At 33.5% G+C, this 22,804-nt stretch overlaps 5 protein-coding genes and 1 long non-coding RNA gene across 7 annotated transcripts; 3 read left to right on the top strand and 3 right to left on the bottom strand.

Annotated features, from left to right (window-relative positions):
- Window positions 1-1,082: 1,082 nt before the first annotated feature.
- On the top strand, window positions 1,083-6,030 carry LOC112696208 (ARM REPEAT PROTEIN INTERACTING WITH ABF2). The gene is made up of 18 exons (XM_025748840.3): window positions 1,083-1,414; window positions 1,517-1,668; window positions 1,772-2,068; window positions 2,153-2,227; window positions 2,330-2,424; window positions 2,955-3,030; window positions 3,124-3,231; window positions 3,527-3,655; window positions 3,751-3,819; window positions 3,989-4,048; window positions 4,132-4,255; window positions 4,348-4,487; window positions 4,650-4,713; window positions 4,816-4,892; window positions 5,084-5,148; window positions 5,265-5,382; window positions 5,464-5,588; window positions 5,693-6,030. Exons 1-18 carry the CDS (start codon window positions 1,177-1,179, stop codon window positions 5,778-5,780), a joined length of 2,100 nt encoding a protein of 699 aa, XP_025604625.1. The 5' UTR covers window positions 1,083-1,176; the 3' UTR covers window positions 5,781-6,030.
- An 843-nt stretch (window positions 6,031-6,873) lies between these two features.
- On the top strand, window positions 6,874-8,982 carry LOC112696207 (uncharacterized). The gene is made up of 4 exons (XR_003810960.2): window positions 6,874-7,676; window positions 7,839-7,896; window positions 8,186-8,326; window positions 8,629-8,982. It is a non-coding gene; the product is annotated as an uncharacterized lncRNA (long non-coding RNA).
- Window positions 8,983-9,571: 589 nt separating this feature from the next.
- On the bottom strand, window positions 9,572-12,351 carry LOC112696206 (cyclin-P3-1). Its single transcript, XM_025748837.3, has 3 exons — window positions 11,645-12,351; window positions 10,391-10,795; window positions 9,572-10,153 (listed from the first exon to the last, which is right to left on the bottom strand). The coding sequence occupies exons 2-3, from the start codon at window positions 10,786-10,788 to the stop codon at window positions 9,901-9,903; spliced, it is 651 nt and encodes a 216-aa protein (XP_025604622.1). The 5' UTR covers window positions 10,789-10,795; window positions 11,645-12,351; the 3' UTR covers window positions 9,572-9,900.
- Window positions 12,352-15,210: 2,859 nt separating this feature from the next.
- On the top strand, window positions 15,211-16,848 carry LOC112696204 (uncharacterized). Its single transcript, XM_025748834.2, has 5 exons — window positions 15,211-15,465; window positions 15,550-15,660; window positions 15,803-16,021; window positions 16,118-16,282; window positions 16,384-16,848. The coding sequence occupies exons 1-5, from the start codon at window positions 15,301-15,303 to the stop codon at window positions 16,681-16,683; spliced, it is 960 nt and encodes a 319-aa protein (XP_025604619.1). The 5' UTR covers window positions 15,211-15,300; the 3' UTR covers window positions 16,684-16,848.
- Window positions 16,849-17,066: 218 nt separating this feature from the next.
- LOC112696205 (uncharacterized) lies at window positions 17,067-19,727 on the bottom strand. 2 transcript variants are annotated; one of them, XM_025748835.3, is made up of 5 exons: window positions 19,555-19,727; window positions 18,435-18,959; window positions 18,265-18,348; window positions 18,123-18,173; window positions 17,067-17,492 (listed from the first exon to the last, which is right to left on the bottom strand). In XM_025748835.3, the coding sequence occupies exons 1-5, from the start codon at window positions 19,612-19,614 to the stop codon at window positions 17,319-17,321; spliced, it is 894 nt and encodes a 297-aa protein (XP_025604620.1). In that variant the 5' UTR covers window positions 19,615-19,727; the 3' UTR covers window positions 17,067-17,318. The 2 variants fall into 2 exon arrangements, with proteins under 2 accessions (XP_025604620.1, XP_025604621.1); XM_025748836.3 differs by having other exon boundaries at window positions 18,435-18,947.
- A 1,535-nt stretch (window positions 19,728-21,262) lies between these two features.
- On the bottom strand, window positions 21,263-21,829 carry LOC140173617 (uncharacterized). Its single transcript, XM_072198109.1, has one exon. The coding sequence runs from the start codon at window positions 21,827-21,829 to the stop codon at window positions 21,263-21,265; it is 567 nt and encodes a 188-aa protein (XP_072054210.1).
- Window positions 21,830-22,804: the final 975 nt, after the last annotated feature.

Genomic DNA, 22,804 nt, shown 5'->3' with positions numbered 1-22,804 from the left:
TGGTAGGGTATTACATAACTAAATTTTATACACTTTACACTAAATACAATACAAAAAATTATATAATTTTTATGGTGTTTTAATTTTTATCTTTCAGTCTCTCTCTCAGTATTAATCTATCATCCAAACGCAGCTTAATAATTTTATTTATATTTGAGAAGCTACATTTAACTTTAGATAAATAACTAATGAGATTATTATTATTATTATTATTATTATTATTATTATTATTATTATTATTATTATTATTATGTTTGTTTGTTTGTTTGCGTTTTACCTAAGTATATATATATTTTTTTAATTAAATTTATATAATACAAAATCTGTTATTGTTGTGTTTATATTTAATATTATAATTTTATTTCACATAAAATAAAATTTTTATATATTGTTTATTTTTTACGTGAGTATATATGCTTTTCTTAATTAAATTTATATAATACAAAATCTTTTATTATTATGTTCATATTTAATATTATAATTTTATTTCACACAAAATAAAATTGTTATATATTGTTGGTTTTCTACGTAAGTATATATATATTTTTAATTAAATTTATATAACACAAATTTTTTTTATCATTATTGTGTTTATATTTAATATTATAATTTTATTTTACACAAAATAAAATATATTATAAATTTTATTATTATATACATAATATATATTTAGTATTATTTTTTCTAAGATTCTAATATATTTTTTTTTGGGTTTAGTGTATAAATTTTTAACTTATTTTTTATGTATTATTTATTTTAATTTTAAAGTCTAAATATATTTTTTGTACAAACATATTATTTTTAATATTTAAATACTATTTTTTTGTTTTAGATTTTAGTCTAATATCTAAAACTTATAAAAGAATTTAAAATTGATAAAAGAAAATAATTAACCTAATTAATAGATTATCTTTTTAAATTTAGACTATTTAAATAAAATATAATAAATAAAAAATTTAAATTTAATGAATTAACAAGGCAAATTTAAGAAGAAGCTTTTGAGGATGAGCCAAATTTTTTGGTACGAAAATTTAAAATTTTGGCACCAAAATTTTCTGCGTACTAAAATTTTTCCGCCAATACTCCCCACCTTCACACATCAACCATGTCCACAGACTCAAATAGTTCTCCTAATCTCACCTTTTCTCCCATCACTCTTCACTCATCTGTTCATCCATGGCTCCCAAACGCAAAAGTTTGAAGCGCAAACTCGAACATGATTTGGTTGCACTTGGATCAGATCGCGCCAAGTCTCCACAGCCGCTTCAAAATTCTCCTCCTCCTTCTTCTCGTGATTTCTCCGCTGTCATTCTTTCACATGTAGATCTCCTCAATTCCCCTTCATCCACATATGTGACTGACCGTGCTGCTCTTTTTAGATCGCTCCATGCTCTCTCGGATTTGGCCCAGAACGGTACTAATTTCTAAAACAACCATGGTTTCTTTACTGGATTCTCTCTTTTAATTTATTTATGCGTTGATTTTGCTCGTCGCACTAAGTTTTTGCTGCTCGCAGAGGAAATGGTTGATGATATGGTCAAGTGTGGTGTTGTACCCGCTGTGGTGAAGCATTTGGAGGTGCCGATTGACGATGATTGTGTTTGTGGACCGTATGGTTATGAGGTGGAGAAAAAGTGTGCAATAATTCTTGGCCTTCTTGCTAATAAGGTAATTAATTACGGCATTACGATATGTTGTAGTGTCTTTAATTTGCGTAATATTTATGTGTGTTTACGATCGTAAGTGTAATCTTTAATGCTGATTTTTACAGCCAGAACATCAACACCTGATTGTTGATGCTGGAGCCTTGCCGTATATTGTGGACTTGTTAAAGAGGCACAAAACTAGTAGCATTATTTCTCCTGGTCTCGTTGGTCTTCTTAGGAGATTAGCTGATGCAATAACTAATCTTGCACATGAAAATACCACCATAAAGAACCTTGTTAGGATGGAAGGTGGTATCCCTCCTCTTGTTGAACTGCTTGAATTCAATGATAGAAACGTACAGAAGGCGGCTGCTGGCGCTCTGCGAACTCTTGCCTTCAAGAATGATGAGAATAAAAATCAGGTAATTGACTTTGTGAGGGGGAAAAAATGATGTGAGAAAAAGAATAAAATTTCATGCTGGCTGACTTGAATAATCCAATTGCAGATTGTTGAATGCAAAGCATTACCAACTCTTGTGCTAATGCTCCGATCAGAGGATCCTACTGTACATTATGAGGCGGTTAGACACTGACTAAAATGAATTGCAACATCTGATACATATATACACACTCGTTTTGCTGTGCACATGCTACTAGAACTAACCGGATTATCTCTTTTGCAGGTTGGTGTAATAGGAAACCTTGTACACTCTTCGCCTAATATTAAGAAAGAAGTTATTCAAGCTGGGGCATTACAACCTGTGATTGGATTACTTAGGTAAAATTTTAAATCTTGGATTTTATATTTTCTATGAGCAATGTTCAAGATGTTAGGATTTGAGATAGTGAGAGTGACATGGAAGTGACAACAAAAAAGTTTGGCTTATTGCTTATGTCCATGGGTTTAGGACCACAAATAAATATCTTACTATGAAATATGACAAATATACGAAAAACAGGAGTTCTAAATACACCTAAAATACCTCATGGTCTAAACTAATTAGTGTATAACTAAACTTCACAAATGAGAGTAACTAAAATAACAAACTCTACCAACATTACAAGAGAAAATATACTAACGGGATGTTTCTTCTTGTTGTGTGTTTATGAGCTTAAACTAATTTCATACATACACATATACATACATATACACATGCCCTTATCTACCCATGTACCCCCAAACTTGAAAAAACCAAACCAGCTACTATAACACAAGAAAATGATGTGAATTATACTTCATAGCTGTTTGCTGCAATTGAGTTGCAACTTTCTTAATAATAGTTTAGCACCTTTAAAATTTAATTGCAGTTCTAGCTGTTTGGAGAGTCAAAGAGAAGCGGCTCTTTTACTTGGTCAATTTGCTTCAACGGATACAGATTGCAAGGTGGGAAATTTGTGCTATTGCAAGCATGCAATAATAAGTCTGTTATTTATGCTCATATTTTTCATAATGCAATTATTTTCTTTGTTCACATAGGTTCATATTGCCCAAAGAGGGGCAATTCAGCCATTAGTTGGCATGCTTAAGTCATCAGATTCACAGCTTAAGGAGATGTCAGCTTTTGCTCTTGGGAGGTTGGCGCAGGTAATCATTGCTAACAAAGAATATTTTTGCTGTACATGGAGTATGAAATTGATGTCAAAATACAGTTGGGTTTATATTTGAGCCATAAGAATGTTTGACTAAATATTTTTTGGCTTTTTATGGGAGTTGTTCTCAAACAAGTCTTATTTAGTGCTACTGACCTTTGTCTTGTATATAATTAGTAACAAAGGATGCTGAAATTACTCTACCTTATGTCTGTAATGCCAGTATTTTTGGATTCACTTCTCTTTTGTTCTCATTTTCTTCTTTTTGGCTGATGTAATTCACATTTTAGGATTCACACAATCAAGCTGGTATTGCTTATCATGGAGGTATTGAGCCTCTAATCGATCTTCTTAGCTCAAAGAATGCGTTCATCCAGCACAATGCAGCTTTTGCTCTATATGGCCTGGTGGATAATGAGGTGAAATTGGTTTTATTGTTCTTAACTTTGTCAAAATTTTTATGTTATTATTATGCTGTCCTTTATGAACTTATCAAATATCAACTGTGTGACAGGACATTATTGCAGACGTTATTAAGGCTGGTGGTTTTCACAACCTTCAGGATGGAAGTTTCAAAGCTCAAGTAAGCCTTTCTTTCGTTTACTCTGTAGTATCATATATTGACTTGTGTTTAATTTACTGGTATTTGTCTTTGATAATAATAAAATCGTTTATGTTCATAAGTACAACTTCTATAGTTCTATCCCTCTGTAATTCATAAGTTTAACTGGTGATTTTTGTTTGACTTGCAGCCAACTAGAGAGTGCGTAGCAAAAACCTTAACAAGATTTGAGGAGAAGATCCAGGGGCAAGTGAGTTTTCTAGCAAATTATTGATTCCTGTGATGGGTGTTGTATTGAATCTGATTCTTATATTGTTCCTTTCTCTTTGGCAGGTATTGAAACACTTGTCATATCTTATGCGCTTTGCGGAAAAGGGTGTTCAACGGCGTGTTGCTCTTGCTCTTGCTCATTTATGTCCTATTGATGATTGTAGAACTATCTTCATTGACAACAATGGTACAATAAGCTTTTATCTGCTTATTTTAATAATTTTTTCACCTAGTAGTGCTTTGAAGTATTTCCAATCAACTTGCTGCTATATCTTGCAGGATTAGAATTGCTGTTGGAGCTTCTTGGATCTACAAACCTTAAACAGACAGGTGTTGCTTCGCTGGCACTTCACAAGTTGGCTACCAGAGCCATTTCTGTCCCTCTTGGTGATGTTGCACCTTCATCGCCAACTCCCCAGGTACTTTTGCTATTCTTTTGTCACGGGTTCTGTTTATTTTATTTAAGTTTAGTTTTTTGGGTTTATACATCAAGGATATGAAAAATGAAAAAAAGAGTAAAAGTGATTACTTAAAACCTTTTGTTTACAACTTTGCATTAATATCTATTTATATTTTTGTAGGAATTTTTAGGCAAGCACTGTGTTAACAATCCAAAGCTCTCTGATGTCACATTCTTGGTTGAAGGTGGATAAGTTGCTGCTAAATTCTTCTTTATTTATTTTTTATTTTTAAAATTTATAGTTGATTTTTATTTATGTACTGATTTGCCCTGTTTTCCTTCTACAGGCAAAAGATTCTATGCTCATCGAGTTTGCTTAGTCAAGTCAGATATATTTCGAGCAATGTTTGATGGTGGTTACAGGGTAGGCCTTGAGTATCCTTGAAACTTTTTTTTAAGTCATTTTCTTTTTCATTTTAATTATGCATGAAGTTAGCAGATTAACTGTGATTAAGCTCTTTTTTTCTTGTAAATATTCAAATATAAACTTAATGTTGATTGCTGTTCCAATCTTGTATGGAGATTCTTAGTAACATCTTAAGATTTGCAATGCAGGAAAGGGAAGCCAAAGATATAGAGATTCCGAACATCAAATGGGATGTATTTGAATTGATGATGAGGTGCAATTTCCAGTCTATTTATATAATATAATTTTATTCTACAATGATGTGCATCTGTCTTTAGCAGATGTTAACATGCTCAAGCTCTAAATTGATCTTTTTATTGGCGCTTCTAGATATATATACACTGGAACAGCAGATGTTAGTCTGGATATCGCTCAGGATCTCCTCAAAGCTGCTGATCAGTATCTTCTTGAGGGTCTTAAGCGTCTCTGCGAAAATACCATTTCGCAGGTAAACCAAGAACTGAGCTTTGCCGTTACTTGTAGTTCATTGTTCTCGATCTGATGGCATGATTTATTGAATTATGTGCAGGATATTACTGCAGAAAATGTTGCACTAATGTACCAGATGTCAGATACTTTCAATGCAACTTCACTAAAACATGCATGCATAATGTTTGTGTTGGACCAATTTGATAAGCTGAGTTCCAAACCATGGTATGTCACATTCATTTCAAACTTGGTAACTCTTTCACTGCTGTTATGTGTACTCCGTTTTTTCAATCCAGAAATTTGAAGTTCTCCATAATGTAAAATTGCAGGTATGGCTACCTGGTTTGCAGCATTGTTCCAGACATACGCAAATTCTTCTCAACTTTACTTGGGAAGTCTAGTTCTGCTGATTCATGAGGATCAATAGGTTTTCTGGGAATGGCATGGACAATTTTGAAATGTATAACTAATGCTGTATGTGTTGTATATATATCTATATTATATTTATAGGCAGGATTTAGGAATATAACTATCATTTTTTGTTAGCTGGCTTAAGGGTGTGGTATGGTAAAAAGTGTGGTACACTTGTGTAGTATATTGACTCACGAATAGAAACCATGCTATGCTATTTTGACAATTATATATTATCTTCCACATTGGCTTTTTATCTGGCTGATTAGCAATATTTTAATTCAGTCGTCACTCTCTTCAGTGCTTAGAAATTGTTGCCGTTTTTCTTTCCAAAATTTTGCTGGGACAAACAAGTTGAGTTGTCTCAGTTCAGAGTTCAGACTTGGTTGTAGCATTGGTTAAACAAAAGAAACAAATTGTTGAATTGAATGCATAACCAACTTAGAATATATGTTTTAAGATTTAATCATCCTTGCTCTAATTTAATAAAGCGTATTGAAAGGAGTATATATATATTGGGGTAATCTTTTGTTACCATTGAATCTGATAACAATATGGTAAAATGATGCGTACATGTCTATAAATTATAAAATATGAGAAATATTGACTGAGCTGAGAAACGAGTAGAAGCATAGTCATGAGTGTTCAGCTTCAGGTTTATGGCTCCACAACTCTTCCCGGCGGCAGAGGCGGAGGAGGGAGGTCTTCCCTTTCAGTTCTCTTTGCCACACCCAACCTCTCTTCCCAATATCCCACCATTCAGGCAAGAAACCATTCGGTGAAGTTCCAATCTTTATCGCCAAACAAACACTACCGTATTCTTTTGGAATTATCTAGATTCTAGAACGTGTACTTGAATAATTTTAATTGCGATGTAAAATTTGCAGATTGTTGGTGTGAAAGGCCATGATGGATATGGCAATGTCAATGTGAAAAGCAACAATGTATTTGATAGCTTCCAAGGAGATAATGATTATTGGAGTGATCTTGACAATGATCTTTATTACTGGACAAAGGCATTGCATCCTGTGCATGTATTCATATTTTGAATTCATGTTGTCCTATGTATAAGCTTAGTTGCTGTAGCTAATTCTATGTGGGGGGTTAATTGGGCAGTGGTTTCCTGGTCATATTGCAAAAGCAGAGAAAGAACTCAAGGAGCAACTTAGGTTGATGGATGTTGTCATTGAGGTGCGAGATGGCAGAATTCCAATGTCCACAACTCATCCACAGGCAAATTTGTTTTTGTTTTGGTTGGGGGCGGGGGATTCTCTATTGTTGATCAATAGACCAGTTTCGGAGCAATGCTTGAGTTATCTCCATGTAACTTCAATGAACTTACTTAATTTAAGTGTTTTGAAAATTGAAAACAATTTCTTAATTGTTCATGAACTTGAATTCTGTTTAAGTTGAAACTAATGTCTTCTAACGTTGAGTACTTAAGTCTGAACTTTTATCAGTGTTCAACAGCTAGGGGATTTAGGGTTTAGGGTTTAAAACACATGACTGCGATTTAATTTATTCTAAATTTTCCAGTAATATAAGAACTAGTCCCATCCAGTGACTAAAATAAAACTCACCTAGAGGAAAATGGCAGTATGTTCTGTTCAAGTGCTAATAGTTTTAAAAACAAGATTACCCACGAATAATAGTATTACACAACTAATTTGTTCTGTCTAAATTTGAAGTTTTAGCTCAAAAAAGAAACGATAGTAGATATCTCAACAACAGTTAAGTTAATTTGACATAAACTTATTGTATTCCTTTCGGAATGCAAAAGGTGGGTTCGTTACGGAAAAGATCTATAAAACTCACCATATGTGATGACATTGGAGAGAGGTCCTATGATGTCACATATTGCTGCAATTCTTGTGCTGATGCTTACAAAGCTTCCGGCAGTAGGTACATATGACCCTGTTCCAGTTAATTGTTTTGTTATTTATTTATTAAACACAGGATAACAATTTCTGGATCTTTGAAAATGGATAGGCTTCTTTGTGACAACATCTTGATTCCCCCTTTCGCTTCTTCGAACTTTTGATTCTCAGCCTTTGCTCAATGCAGGTGGAGACGCTCTTCGAAAGCAAGACAAGATTGATGTAGATAGTCAATGCAGCAAAACGTATGTCCCTCATTTTTCTAAATCTATTTTTATTGCATCGATTTATCATTGGTAAAAATTCAAGTGCAATCAACTTCATGTGAAATTGATAGTTAAGAGTTGTCAAATAATTTAACTAATTTGATTAAATTTTTATCTAACCGCTCTCAGTTATCAACTTAACGTGAAATTGACTGTACTTGAATTTCTGCCTTTATCATTTATGTGGTAAAACATGTTGAACAGGCGTGTCTCTTCAGAATATACATAGTTTTGGTTTCATTTAGAACATGTTTTTATGACACTGCAGATTTGTAGAGAAGCTTGCACTCCAAGTATTTAATGGAAATGTTCAACAATTCGGTTGGACTGCACTGGAGAGGCCTCCTAGATGATGGATGTTGTGGTGTCCGCTTTCGAAATCAGAAGTCTTGTGAAGCTTGAATTGAAGGTAAGAATATCTCCAGGGCTAGAACTCAATCCTCCTTGGTGATTATGAATGACATGAATGGAGGACAAAGGTGGTGAATGTTCTGAAAAAGACGACACCATTAAAGAGTTTAAGTTACACCAAACAAAGAATGCTTCCTGCTGTTACCATGGAATTAGTTGGCTTACACTTCCCAAGCTTATACTCTAATTCTAAAGCCACACCACATATTTTGGGTTTGATCATTCTTTCTACTTAGTCCTCAAAATACGAATGGATGGTAATTCATTATAAGTAACTATTTTTTTTTGGCTCCATTTAAGGGTCTGCAATGGGTTGCTGCATACAGAAGACGGGATTCGAACCTCCGACACTTGTTTAAACGGAAGAATGAGCTGACCACTCAACCAACCCAAGTTGGTTTATAAGTAACTAATTTAATTGTATAATTTTGATGCTTTTGTTTTTTTTTCATAAGGCTCATAATTTATCTTTTTCATTTTCTGTCCGTAAAAAAAAAAAATTGTTGAATTCATTCAAGTATTGTACATTATTTACTCAAATATCTTTGTTTTGCTTTTAAGACGTGCTATATTTTGTCGTCTTGATAGGATTAGTAGATAGCTATATTATGTAATCAGCAATTAATAAAAAAATTATCATATATTAAACTAAAATATGTATTGTTATAATTTATTCAATTAATTTTTTTACCTCACCATGTTTAAAATTTTATGTTGTGGTGATTTTGTTTGAATAAAGACAATAAGAAAACCAAAAATGATATATTTATATATAAATATATATAATTTAATTTATTTTAAATATATTTTTTGATATGTATTTTACACTAATGATTTATTTTAGTGTATATTTAATATGGTTCTAACGAAACATAAAACCTATAATTGTCCGAACCCCTTTGAGCCTTTGACATTCCTTTCTATTTTGAAGGAATAAATGCTGTTATTTATTCGTCTCTTTTAAAAAATTTGATCACCTAGTGCCATAGGAAATTTTGTCAATAAAATTGTAATAATAAAAAAAACTAGTTGAATAGTGTGCTATAAAAATTGCTAGTGAAAGAGTGAGACATTTGACCATTGAATGGCCACCCAAGTTGAGGTGGAGATGCTCCTAGAGGAACCAAGAACCATACACCACACAATATAAGAATATCTCCCAAGGAATTTAGCATCAAATATTACAATCCTAATCAAATAGATGAGATGTTGCTTTCATGCAGGTCACAACCACCATAAGCACTAGTGGAAACTCTTACCAAATGGTAAGGGATAATAAACTTTAATCACAATCTCCATCAAATACAACCTTTCAATTACAATCAAATGCAACACCAATTAAAAAAATAAAATAAAAAAGGAAGACACAGAAAATGATGCATTACCAACCACAACAGTGTCTATTAAAGAATTGGATGAAATACTAATGACACATTATATACCAATCATTTCTTTAGCTTTGGGAAAATACTTCAAATTTCATTTTGCCACAGCTAATTGTGGAAGTACAATGATTAATTCATTATAATTTATAATACACTGATCTGATACCCTTTTTTTAAATATCTTTTTTCATCTTGCAATTGTGGAAGCACAAGTAGCATCATCTTTGTTTGACTTTGACCAGTTTTCTTTGATTCTACAAGCCTGCATAGGCCTTTCAATTTGGATTGCTTCTTTCTCCAATTGCCAACAATATTTTCCAAAAGTTCCTATACTAACCTGAAGCCTAAAATCTATCCCAAACAGAAAGCTCATCTCCAACCTGTTCAATTCAGATGTGCTTACTCCTCCAACTCTTGCATAGTATGCATTGTTGAAGAATCTGCAGAAACAGCAGAGAGCTTAATTAAAACACTACTTGGTGTCATTTTCAACCTACTAGATGAGTTACATTGAGTTATAAACAGTCAATAATATTCTCTCCATTTCCATTTATATGTTATTTATGATCAATGATGTACCAAAAAGCAACAGTGACAGCTAAAAAGAATCAGAGGGAATAAAATTTTAGACAAAGTTTCAAAATACTAAGCATTCCTGCAATTTCAAACTCACTTACGCATCATCCATAAACTTTGCTGCAACCATAATGCTTGTTATCAAAAGCCGGTGCACGTTTAGTGAAGTCAATTTGACCTCTGTGTGCTGAAGAAATCTATCAACATATATGTGGGCAACAACAAAGCAAGACGGGCTACATCCTGCGTACTTGAAAATCCGATCGATATATTTTTGAACACTCAAAGTAGGTGCTCTTAAACCATGAAAAACAGTAACAACATCTTTCACATGCTTTGCCTCAATTAGTGTTTCATTCCTCTGAACCGATCTCTCAAGAAGTGAAGAAAGAAGTGATAAAACCCTCGGAAATCCTACTCCTTTATCCACTCCTTTAAGTCCCAACCAAAGGTAGATATCTGAGCTTACATCCTCGGTTTCCAGCGCCAGAGTCTCCATATCGAATCTGCAACGAAACAAAATAACCATTAAAGGGTAATCCTATTAACATGCATTTTTTCCAATTCTTGGTACAAATCAACAACCTCAACAAAAACAGCAAATTATTAGAACTTAGAACAAATGTGACTAAAGGATAATAATATTTATTGGGCTGAGTTTGTGATATGTTAAAAATAGTTATGTTCAGCATCCGGTTTATAATATCAGCAAAGTGATGAAATTCAGAAAATCCCAAGTTCTCTCAACATCTTCTTCTCCATTCATGAACCCTAACCCTCAATTTCACAATATCAAATAAATCATATCATAGCTATTAGCAACCACTCATTCTGCCATTTTCAATCACCATACTTCAAACTTCACATAGTCTCAATCATGCCATGGGAACTTCATGTTTGTTTAGATCTAAGCAAACCCCATTGATTGGAAATCTAGCATTAGCAACATAAGAGCATAGATACCCCTAGATCTCCGGAATCTTGTCTTAAATTACAACTACAACTACAACAAATCCAATCTAATTCAACGAGTTTTCCTATCTCCCTGGCAACACAATACAAACTCTCCACAACAGTTAACAACAAAAAAGGATATAGCTCTCAAAATTTGCCTAGCTGGGAAGGAACCAGCCCCAGATCTCACAAAGCTACCTTCTTTTACTTCCACTTAACAACCCCAGAAACTAAACTAAACTACTCCAAAGATACCCATCACAACCCTGTAATAAAGATAGAAACTTTGAGCTATGTTCTTTAATTCCCATCAAAACTCATTATAGGAATGGTCAATACTCTCAAGACTCCCCATAAAAGAAAAACAGAAAAGTAGAGAGAGAAGAAATCAAGAAACTCACAAACTGTGAAGGGAAGACTCCAGCTTTGGTGATGGTGGCAGATTTTCCTTACATTAAGGGTGAAGCACCAAGACAATAATAGTAGCAGCAGTAACCTTGTGAAGACACAACTCAACCACCCTAAACCTTCACCATTTCCCTGTGCCCTTCTTGAAATGTTAGTAATAATATCTTCTCCTCCTTCTTCTATCTATCCATACACACTATGCTGCTTTTCTTTTTTTCTTTTGTGCTCACACATAAAGGATTTGCCTTTGTTTTTTCTTTGGTTTTATCTTATCCCAAAAGTACCACAACACAACACAAATACTCTACCTTCTCTCTCTCTCTCAATTTTTTAAAGCTTAGTGTGTCGGTAATGCAATCCAGCACAACCATACCATACCAATAGCACCTAAGTTCATTGATCAAAGTAGCTGCTACGAATCTTAAAGTGTCGTATATTTTTTGAGTTGTGTTCTTTGGATCATTATTTTGGTACACTCTTAATATGATGTTTTTTTTTTTTAAATAAATAAGATGTATATTTCAAGATATATCAAAAAGTAATTATTATATTTTTTATTTACTTGCCTTCTCAACCAGGCATACTACTGGTGGGCCCACAAGTGTTCTTGCAAAATAGAAAATACCCTTTTTTGGCTTCTAATCTAAATAAATAATATCCACACACAAAAAGAAAATTTTGTGTATGCCTTGTTGGGGTTTGTGGGTGGCCACTGTGACTGAAGGATTATTGTGGTATAGGCTAATCTACTCACATAAAATGATATATATTTTTCCCATTATTTTTTCCCTTTTTTTAACAAAAGAGTTTGTGTATAAATATTGTCTAACACAAGAGTATCACTAGTTAAATGGATCAGACTTATAGAAAATTATCTTTTTAACTACTACCTATTTAATATTTATTTTTTTAAATTTACTTTTTCTCTCTTTTATTGTCTATTTATTACTTTGTTAGTTAATTATTAATTGAAAAAAAATGTTAATTCCTAGTAAAATCATGGGTTCAAGCTATTTCAAAATAAGAAAACTAATAAAGTGAAAATGTAATATTTTAGTCCATTTTAAATCAAGAAGTGAACTTTATAAATAATACAAGTTATAAATTTAATAATTATTAAACTCTTACTTTTTAATTTTATCAAATTTTTTAAAAATTCAATTATTTTTTCGGTTTCTATAATTTTATTAAAATTTTAATTAATTCTTTATATTTTTTTCAATTAAATTCTCATTCTATATCAAATTTTATAACAAAATGCCTATGGTAATAAAAACATTGAAATTAATAGAATATTCTATTAAACTATACAGAATATTCAGTCAAATAATAAATATATTCATTTTAATAGAATATTCTGTTAATTCTAATATTTTTATCATAATAAAAATTTAATTACAAAATTTAATATAATATATAAAATTCATCATAATAAAACTTTTTTAAAATAATCCCCAAGTCATAATATGATGCCTCATAGTAATTTATTGGAAAAGGAATTTTTTTTTCTCTCTGATTCTTTTGTGTTGGAATCATTATCTATAAGATAAATTATATTTGCGAAAATAAACAATACTATAGTAAACTTTAAAAAATGATTTGTGATTCCCACCCCATAAGTTATAGGAACATTAACATAACCCTTCCCTTATAGTAATAAATTGCGCCGCAAGATAGGCCATAGTTAATGGGACATTGCTTAAAGTCATTTGCAATAACGATAAAGGAGGCCTTAACTGTAACCCTATACAAATATACTATACTTTATTTATTTAACACATCACATAGATTGTAAAAAGGTTGTGTGAAGATTGAAGAAGCATTTATTAAAAATGAGAAATCATGTGCGTGACTCGTTATTATTGTGCTTAATTTTAAGAACCTTGACCTACCGTTATAATCATAGTTTGTCACGATATATATAATTATAATACATATGATCCATGGCCATGAGGACATGTATCATTCTGGACGTAACACCTCACCGACATTTTTAATTTAAAATTAATTATGGAAAAAAAAATCTTGCTAGAAGGTGAACCAAACATCTCCCTTTGATGACCATAACTGTTTTATTAACTTGTTTAATAATTGAAACTCATGTCATCTATCTTTATAAAACATTCAAATCTTTTAATATTTACTATCTTTATCGCATAGGTTCAGGTTCATTTATACGGAGTTTAGTAATTTAGTCTAATATATATATAGTAAACATAACATCACGTACTATATAATACTTGTTTTCATTTGAGATGTGCAAGTTAGGGTTAACTATTCTTTGATAGGATTTTGTTAAAAATCCAATTAATGGGCCTTCGAATACATAATGATTTTAATTAGCTGCAAATTTTATTGGTGGAGAAATGCTGGTCAACGCATCAAATAAGTGCACACAGCACTCATCTCTTCAATGCTCGAAGAGGTGTAAGGTGTTACTACTTACTATCTATATAACGTGCATCTATAGCATAATAAGGTTCTTTTTTTATTTTATGATATTAATTTTATCTTAAACTTTGGTATGTAGGGATGTGGGTCCCTTGAGGCATGATTTTATTCCATTCTCATAAAATTATAATATATAAATGATAATTCTCATCAACCTAACTATGACTATGATCACAGTGATTAAGTATTTAGCAATTTTTTTTTTTGGGAAAAAAAGTAGTTAGGTAGATTAGATATATCTATCAGCCTATTAAAAAACGAAAATAAAAGGAGAAAAGAAAGATTCAAATTAAACTTGCATTTTTATAAAACATATTTAAAATATTTACCAATGTACCATTCCATATAGCAACTAGATAGTAGTACTTATTTTATAAGATGCTTTTATTTTTATTTTATTTTCACATAATCTTTTGACATGTTTAATACATAATTATATATTTTATGCATGGAAAGAAAGAAAGAAAGAGAGAGAAGGGACAGACTGGCAAGTGGCAACGCGTCGGTGTTGTATATTCTCAATTTTTAATAATTCATTCACATTTTTTTTATTAAAAAATAGAAAATAAAAAACGTTTATTGCATTTTATGGCATAGCATTGATCGGTTAGGGGGTTAACTTAAATTACATATTTTTTATTGCCGGTTGTTCTACGTAAGCTAATTGAATAAATAATTTATGTGATTATTATGTACATGTTAATTAATATTATTAATTAAAATTTTTTATATAAAACATTAAAATTTAAATTTTAATATATTAATATAATTACTAGTAATTTATTATTTTTACTGAGATGAATTCTCTTGATTTTTCTTTCACACGTATAAATCTAATAAGAAGCATTTTTAATAAATTATAAGATTTTCAAAAGATATTTTGTTTTTTCCAAGGATCTTCTGCCTTTACTTTTTGGTCATGGGGGATCTTCTAGCTTAAGCATAACTCCATAAGTCCAAAAGCATATTTTCATTGAGGCCCAAGAAAACAATAAGGCCCACAAAAAATCTATGGCCTGGTTCAGTTGGCCAAAAATCAAAGAAAAGTAAAGAAAATCACATTTTCTGAACGTTGCCAAACTCATCCATTGTTTAAATTTCTACGCCCCACCTTTGAAAACTAGCCGTTAACTTTTCCTTAACTTCACTTATCTCAGTTCCATTCTTTCTTTCACTTCACTTTCCTCATTCTTCAACAATGGCTACCTCCTTGGACACACCTTCGCCTTCTCCTTCACCAGTGTTTAGCCCTTCATCTGATAAACGCTTCTGGAGCACTCTCCAGAGCAGGATTGACACACTCCTCGGCGGCGATTCTCACAGGAAATTCTCAAAGGCTGAGGAAGAGGAACAAACCCTTATGGTTAGAATTTGGATTTGATTTGATTCCAGTTGTTAATGTTATTGGGTATCTTTTGTTTTTCTTAGTTTTTGATTCTTAATTTAGAATGAAGGAGCCAAGAGGATGAAGGAAGATTCCATGTTACTAATGAGAGGGTTTGACTCAGTTGCCCACACTCTCTCTCAGTTGTCTAACAATTTGGACAATGCCTTGCAGGTAGTTTATCTTATCTTATCTATTAATTTTCCTCAGATATAGTATTTTCACAAGAATTCAGTGTTTAAAAATCACAACTTTTATGTGTTGAATTGAAGAACCAACTCATATTTAAGCTTCCAGCTGTTTGAATTTTCAACAGGGTGCTAGAGAATTGGCAAACCCACCAACCTTAACTGATATATTCCATAGCAAGTTTGACAAAGTAAGGAACAAAGAAGAGAGTTCAGGGGAGGAAGAGAAAGAGATAGATGAGTCAAAGCAAGGAACAAAAAGGAAATTTGATCACAATGATGTCTCAGAAGAAAATGCTGGCGATGGGAAACAACTGAAAGATGGGATGATTAAGAGGGCCAAAAATGTTGGTATTTTCTGTTACTAATTTAGATAAATTAGTAAAGTTGGTTTAACAAATTAGTTCCAAGCTAATAATAACTATTCATTTGTCCCTATGCAGATTGCTTTGTCAATGGCAACCAAAGCAGCTTCCCTTGCAAGAGAGTTGAAGTCTATTAAGTCAGATCTAAGCTTCATGCAAGAAAGATGTGTTCTGCTTGAAGAGGAGAACAGGAGATTGCGAGACGGATTCGCAAAAGGTGTAAGGCCAGAAGAAGATGATCTTGTAAGTAATTAATCCATGTAATAACATATATGTTCATAATAATTTGTAAGAACATGCATAAAACAAAACTAATATTGTGGAGAATGTGCCCTTTTTTACAGGTGAGGCTTCAGCTGGAAGCACTACTTGCAGAGAAGTCAAGGCTTGCAAATGAGAATGCAAACCTTGTGAGGGAGAATCAGTGCCTACACCAGCTTGTGGAGTACCACCAACTAGCTTCTCAAGACATTTCGGAATCATATGAGAATGTTATTCAGGGAATGTGCCTGGACTTCTCATCACCACCACCAATTGAGACAAGAAGTGATGATGATGACAAAAGCAGAGAACCAACAACACCCAAAAGTGATGATCTCTTTCAGTTCTCTACTAAACTTGATGAGTTCTACCATGAAGTGTAGACCAAAACTTTTAAGCACTGAAGGCAAATTTTGGAACCAAGAATTACTGTTGAACCAATATAAATATTTATTTGATCCTCTTAATAATACTTTTCTACCCACCACCTTTTGTTGCAAATATTCCTGTACTTCCACATAAATAAAAATTATTATTATTATTTTTAACCGGAGAATATTGGGGCCAAGCTATGGGCCTTTCCTTCTGTTTCATATTCAAACCTTGTTGAGAATTAGCTGCATATGCTGAACAAACACACACTAATATCATAAAGCGTGGGAATGCAAGAATCAACCATAAATGTCTAAACTCTAAACGCCCACAGACATAAACTCCAATTCCACAATGCCAAAACCTTGCAAATCTCACTCTCTTAAATTGATGGTGCATGTTAACATGTGATGATTGTAATATGATCTGTTTCTCTAGATTCAACAAGCACTTTGCAATTTTGTTAATACTAATATTGTTCATAAAAGCTAAAAGGACAGTAGACATTACACAGTCATCAAACTAGGCAATAGAAATTCAAGCAGTACTTGACAATAATTTCCAGGTTAAAACGCTAGTCTATTTCTAGGGTTATAGGATGTACAAGCAAATGTACTGCTGCAGTAGCAATAATTGTGAGGTCCCTTCAAGTTTCTTGAGCATCTCTCTTTCTTTTAGCTGAACATGCAGTGCGGATTGCTTGGGATGATGCATTCACAGCCGCTTCAGTAGCTTTTGACAGATTTGAAACCATAGAAGCATTAATGGCATCCTTCATCTTATCCAAAACATCAGTCAAAACCTGATTCTCTTTCTCATACTACAAAAACATAGATTCACCAATATTATACATCAGAGGCACATCAACATTCAACAAAACTACAAGTTATATTAAATAGGTGAAAAATAGTTTTAAGAATTTTATTGTAACTTCTATGATGATTGATACTCTTGGTACCAAATGTTCAGAAACTAATGACAGAAGAGGACCATCATTAAGAGCTAAGCATTGCAGGAAGTAATCACAAGAACAAGAACAAAACTCATAATGCATTTTTCTTTTTCCTTAGGTGGGGTTAGCAAGATGAAGCAATCACAAGAACAATTCTTTTGAAAAATGTTTTATCCATCTCAGGTAATGTTCCTCAAACCTAAACTAGAAGCTTAGTAAAAACAGAAACAAGCATTCCTTTAAAGCTTTCGTGCCTTGATGTGACATAAGAGTTTTTGATAAATGCTCATAAAGAAGACAGGTCTTCAAAACATTATATTCTTCATAAAAGGGGTTAAATAACCAGCAACAGTAAGAACTGAAATGTGTCGCACTGTACGAATAGGGAAGAAGATTCTACAAGCAAAGAGATTAGGATAATAATGCATTCTGTAGTAAAAACACTAAAGATACAACTGGACTAAAATGATAATGTAGCAGAGCAATGTTACATCATACCACTTCAACTTTTCCAAGAGCATTTTCCAACTTTGCAGTTAAAGATTCAACCTGTGTATATTATGTATAACAAGAACAGAAAAATCAGTCCAAAACCAATGGGGGATCTTAGTGGTTGCATTAAGAATAATTAAGTATAGACCTTCTTCTGTGATTCAATATACAAGCTCAGATAATCATTAGCTGTAGCAGATGGAGCTTCATATGGGCCAGCATTTCCATCAACCTGCATGTTTAGTATATAAGCTAGAGAGACAACAAACAGGTGGATGAAAAATGTAATACATGCCCGAGTTCAGCATTTAAAAATACCTTGAATTTTAAATTTTCAAGAGCTTCTATTCTCCGCAAGATACTTTCAACTTTTTCATCCAAACTCTTCAAGTATGAATTTTCTGCAGCAGGCTCGGGATCGGGCTCGGGCTCATGCTCAGGTTCTGGTTCTGGTTGTACTTGTGGCCCTAGCTCAGACAATACTTGTTCCATTTGAGCATCTGGTTCATCTTTTTCACTATCTCCATCTTCAATATATTGAATTCCACGAATTTTTTTATCAGTATGAACAACTGCACTTTTAATGCGCTCAGAACGCCTCACATATGAACTATGGGATTTAGATTTTTTCTTAGTATATGAAAGCCAAGGTTGGTTCACTTGCTGTTGCACCGGGGTTCTTGCATTATGCATTACAGCTCCATCCACCGGGGGATTCGGACACCTCAGTGGAGAACGCATGCAGTTTGAGTTTGGGTCTACTGGCCCTGGTGATGTAATGTTCCCAGTGAAAGGTTGTGGTACCACCCTCTCCAGAGAAGGGTTTCCATGCTTCAAAGAGAACTAAAGGTACGTCAGTAATAAGAGTAAAATGTCTCAAAACACGAAGATCAATTAGCTCACTTAATTTGATCATAGAATTCCATAGTTGTTAGTAACATGGATTAAAGAAAAAAAAGCATATTTTGCATTACTATACTATATATACGTTTAGACATGTTTCCCACAAGCTTGTGAAACCGCCTAAATGGCACGAAAAAGGGGTAAAAAAGCAAACTTTTCTCAGTCAAACTGCACAGTGCCGTATGAAGTGGGGACAACAAACTAAGAAAGCATGAAAACCCAAACTGAAAGGTCTCACATTTTCAATCCTCGTCCTAAAAATTCCTCCTTTGCTCACTAGCGCTTTCTAAGTCGATAAACCCTAACCAAATCGAAACCCTAAGTTACGTGCAGACAACACAATGAGGTGGAAAAAGAAGAACCTTCCCATGATCACAAAGAAATTAACAAACTAATGATCACAAGAAGTTGTACATGCAAACGGAAACTACTGAACTAGACCAAAAAAAACCATAAAATAAACTAAAGATAATAATAATAAATAAGAAGAAGAAAAGACAAAAGCAGAAAAATAAAGCATAAGATTGGAGGGTACCATGGCAATGGGAACCTTGTCGATGGAAGAGTTCTTGGAAGCACTGGGTTTTCTCCCCATTTTTCTTCGGTGAAGTGTCACGGAAACAGAAGAACAACGAGGGAATGAACAAGTAAATAAAACCGAAAAAGAAATGAAATTTATGAGACACAGTAACGAGCAGAAAAGAGTAGTGTATGTGTATTGGATTTTAAGGGGCAAAAACCTTTGGGTTTAAAACTCAAAATGGCGAAAACGAGGCGCATGGCATCGTTGCTGATTCATAACGTCAAGCCTCACGACACGTGTGGGTATTGCCTTGGGTATTTGTCTATTTGTTCTATTCATTTTTTTTAAATTTAGCTAAGTCTAAAAATAAATATATTCATGAGTCGAGTAAAATTTAATTTAGTTTAAATTTGGCCATAAATATTGATCCGTTATATTTTGAAATTTTTATCCAATTCTCTGCCTGTCAATTTTTTTAAAAAAAGTTAGCTAAGATGTGTTTTAAAAATATATATGTTTATAGATGGAGTAAAATTGGGTTCAATTTAATTTAAATCTGGTTATAAATATTAATCTGACGTATTTTGAGATTTTTATCCGACTCTAGGCTCGTAAAAATTTTATTATTTTTGAGTTAAAATAAAATTGGATAAAAACTTAGTCCATATAAACCTAAACAAAAATAAATAAATAAAAACAACTTGTTACCAATGGAACTAAAGTAGAGTTGAAGATTGGCACAAATTTTTTTAATATAAATTCTAATTTGGTATTTTATCTCGATATTTGTTTTTTTTTTTGGACAAGGGCCATTAAGGCCCGAGCTACCCAAAAGAACAACACAGCCAATCCCAACCCAACCTAAATATCCTAATTCATTCAATCTGCCCAATTCCAACCCAACCTAAAAATCCTAATTCATTCAATCTATTTTGAAGCGCACACACATCTTCCTATCTTTTTCCTTCAAATGATGCAGCACCAACTATGAGGATTCATTGGATTGTGAAGCTGATTGATGTCCTTCTTTTGTACCCCTGAAAGTTGCTAGAAGCAATGAGAAGCTCTTGCAAAATCTCGACGCCCCGCGCTTCAAACTGGATCCCTCCTATGTCTATGAAGTTAAGCCCTGCAGAGTTGTGATTCCTCCTCGATGATTTTTATTATAGCCTGAGGAGGGTTGGAGAGTTGAAGCTCCAATTAGTTTGTAGGTTGCATGTGTAAGTCATTTTTACTACTTCATGAGCCAGTGAATTTTCTTGTCTTGGGATCCATGTAAAACCATTGCCTGTGTATCAATGTTGCATTTTATCCAATCCTTGGGTGGTGGATGCCAGACTGCATTGAATTTGAGCTCTGGCGAGGTGGACGGCAACCTCTTCGAACTCGAATTCCCTGAATCAACGGACACAGTGCTCGACCGCCATCTTCTGTACTTGACCGCCACCTAAGCTGCTTGATCGATCGTTTACATGGCTCCTGCACCTTTCATGGGATCCTTGCTGCTCGGCGATACCCGACTCACTTCTGAAATCCTGTTTTCACGCCAAAACCTGGGCCATCCTCTTTTTGGACTGAGTCACTCTGGGTAACACTTAGAGCTTTTGCCTCAGATCACAAATGCTCTGGCTAAGAGACGTTTCTTTTTTTGTATTATCAATGAAATATGAGAACAGGTGATGTTTCTATATAGCTCGTCTCTTCACATATCTTGCTCATTCTATTGCTTCTTACTTTCATTGTGCATAATACGCAGAATTTCTAATGGTGGTTGCATGCTCCAATTTGAATGAAGGTTCCCTAATTCTGCTTCTCTGGCCACTTTATGTGCAAGAAGATTTCCTTCTTTGGGAGTCCAAGTTATGCCCCTACCAGGTAATTGTTCCAATAACAGCTGAATGTTCTGAATAATTGCCCATGCTTCACCAATTGGACTCTTGAATTTAATTGCTTGTATGATTTTTAGATTATCTGATTCAATGAGAACTTTTCCCATGAACAAATTATTTGCAATGATTAGAGCTTGTCTGATTGCTAAAGCTTCTGCTACTGTGACTGAGTTTGCTTGAATTAATCCTATGAAACCTAATAAAATCTTTCCTCTATTATCTCTGTACACCACTGCTATAGCTCCTTTGCCTGTATTCTTTTTGAAAGAAGCATCCACATTTGCCTTGATCCAATCCGCAGGGGGTGGCCTCCAACGAACCTCTCTCGTTCCTTTTTGAACCTGTCTTTCTTTTAAATTTATCTTCTTTTCCGCTATTCTCCAAAACAGATTTTTCATTAGTTTAGCCCTCTTTATAGTCCAGCTAGGATTAATTTCTTGCTGCTGGTACACTTTCTGATTTCTAGTCTTCCATATCTCCCACACCAGAAATCCTATTTTACTGATTCTTCTATTTTCCTCCTCCCCCCTACTGATTTGATTTTTTGTATGATAGTCATAAACCAGTCTCCAAACTCAGTAACTGTTTCTATTGTTGGAATACACTGACAATCAGCTCCGAATAATGCAGCCCTTGTCCACTCACATAGCAATAATGCATGCTCTGTTGTCTCCACCTCTTTATTACAAATCTGGCATATAGGACTCCCAGCAATTCTCTTCTTGAACAAATTTGAATTTACAGGCACGATATCATGGGCTGCCTTCCACAAAAATGATTTGATTTTAGCGGGAATTTCCATTTTCCAAATTTCTTTCCATAACTCCCTCCTAGCATCACTTGTGGATGGGTTTCCATGATCTCGAGATTGAAATTCTCCTTTTGCTGCGAAATAACCTGTCTTTATAGTATATATACCATCCTCTCTTGCAGGCCAGTATAAATTATCCTCCTTATTCACAAAACTAATTGGGGTTCTAATAATAGCATCACAAATTTCTGGCGAAAACATGCTTCTGATTTTGCTCTCATTCCAACCCCTTCCCTCTTCAATGAGCTCTTCAACTTTCTGACTATCTTGTCTACCATTCCCCAACACCTTACCTACTTCAGCTATCTAATTATCCCTCCATATATTAATTTTTGACCCATTTCCAACACCCCACTTTCCTTTACTCCTTAGCAATTCTCGTCCATGCAGAATACTTTTCCATATCCACGAAGAATTCTTCCCAACTTGCGCCTCCCAGAAACTGCCCTTTGGGTAATAGACAGCTTGTAGAATTTTTATCCAAATTGCATCTGGATTCTCCAAAGCTCTCCATGCTTGTTTTGCAAGATGCGTTATATTCTGCATTTCTAAGTCTTTGAAG

Source organism: Arachis hypogaea, chromosome 6, assembly GCF_003086295.3.
Source record: "Arachis hypogaea cultivar Tifrunner chromosome 6, arahy.Tifrunner.gnm2.J5K5, whole genome shotgun sequence".
In the NCBI taxonomy this organism is placed as follows: domain Eukaryota; kingdom Viridiplantae; phylum Streptophyta; class Magnoliopsida; order Fabales; family Fabaceae; genus Arachis; species Arachis hypogaea.
Note: the sequence above shows the minus strand (reverse complement) of the source record. Positions and strands in the feature narration are given on the sequence as shown.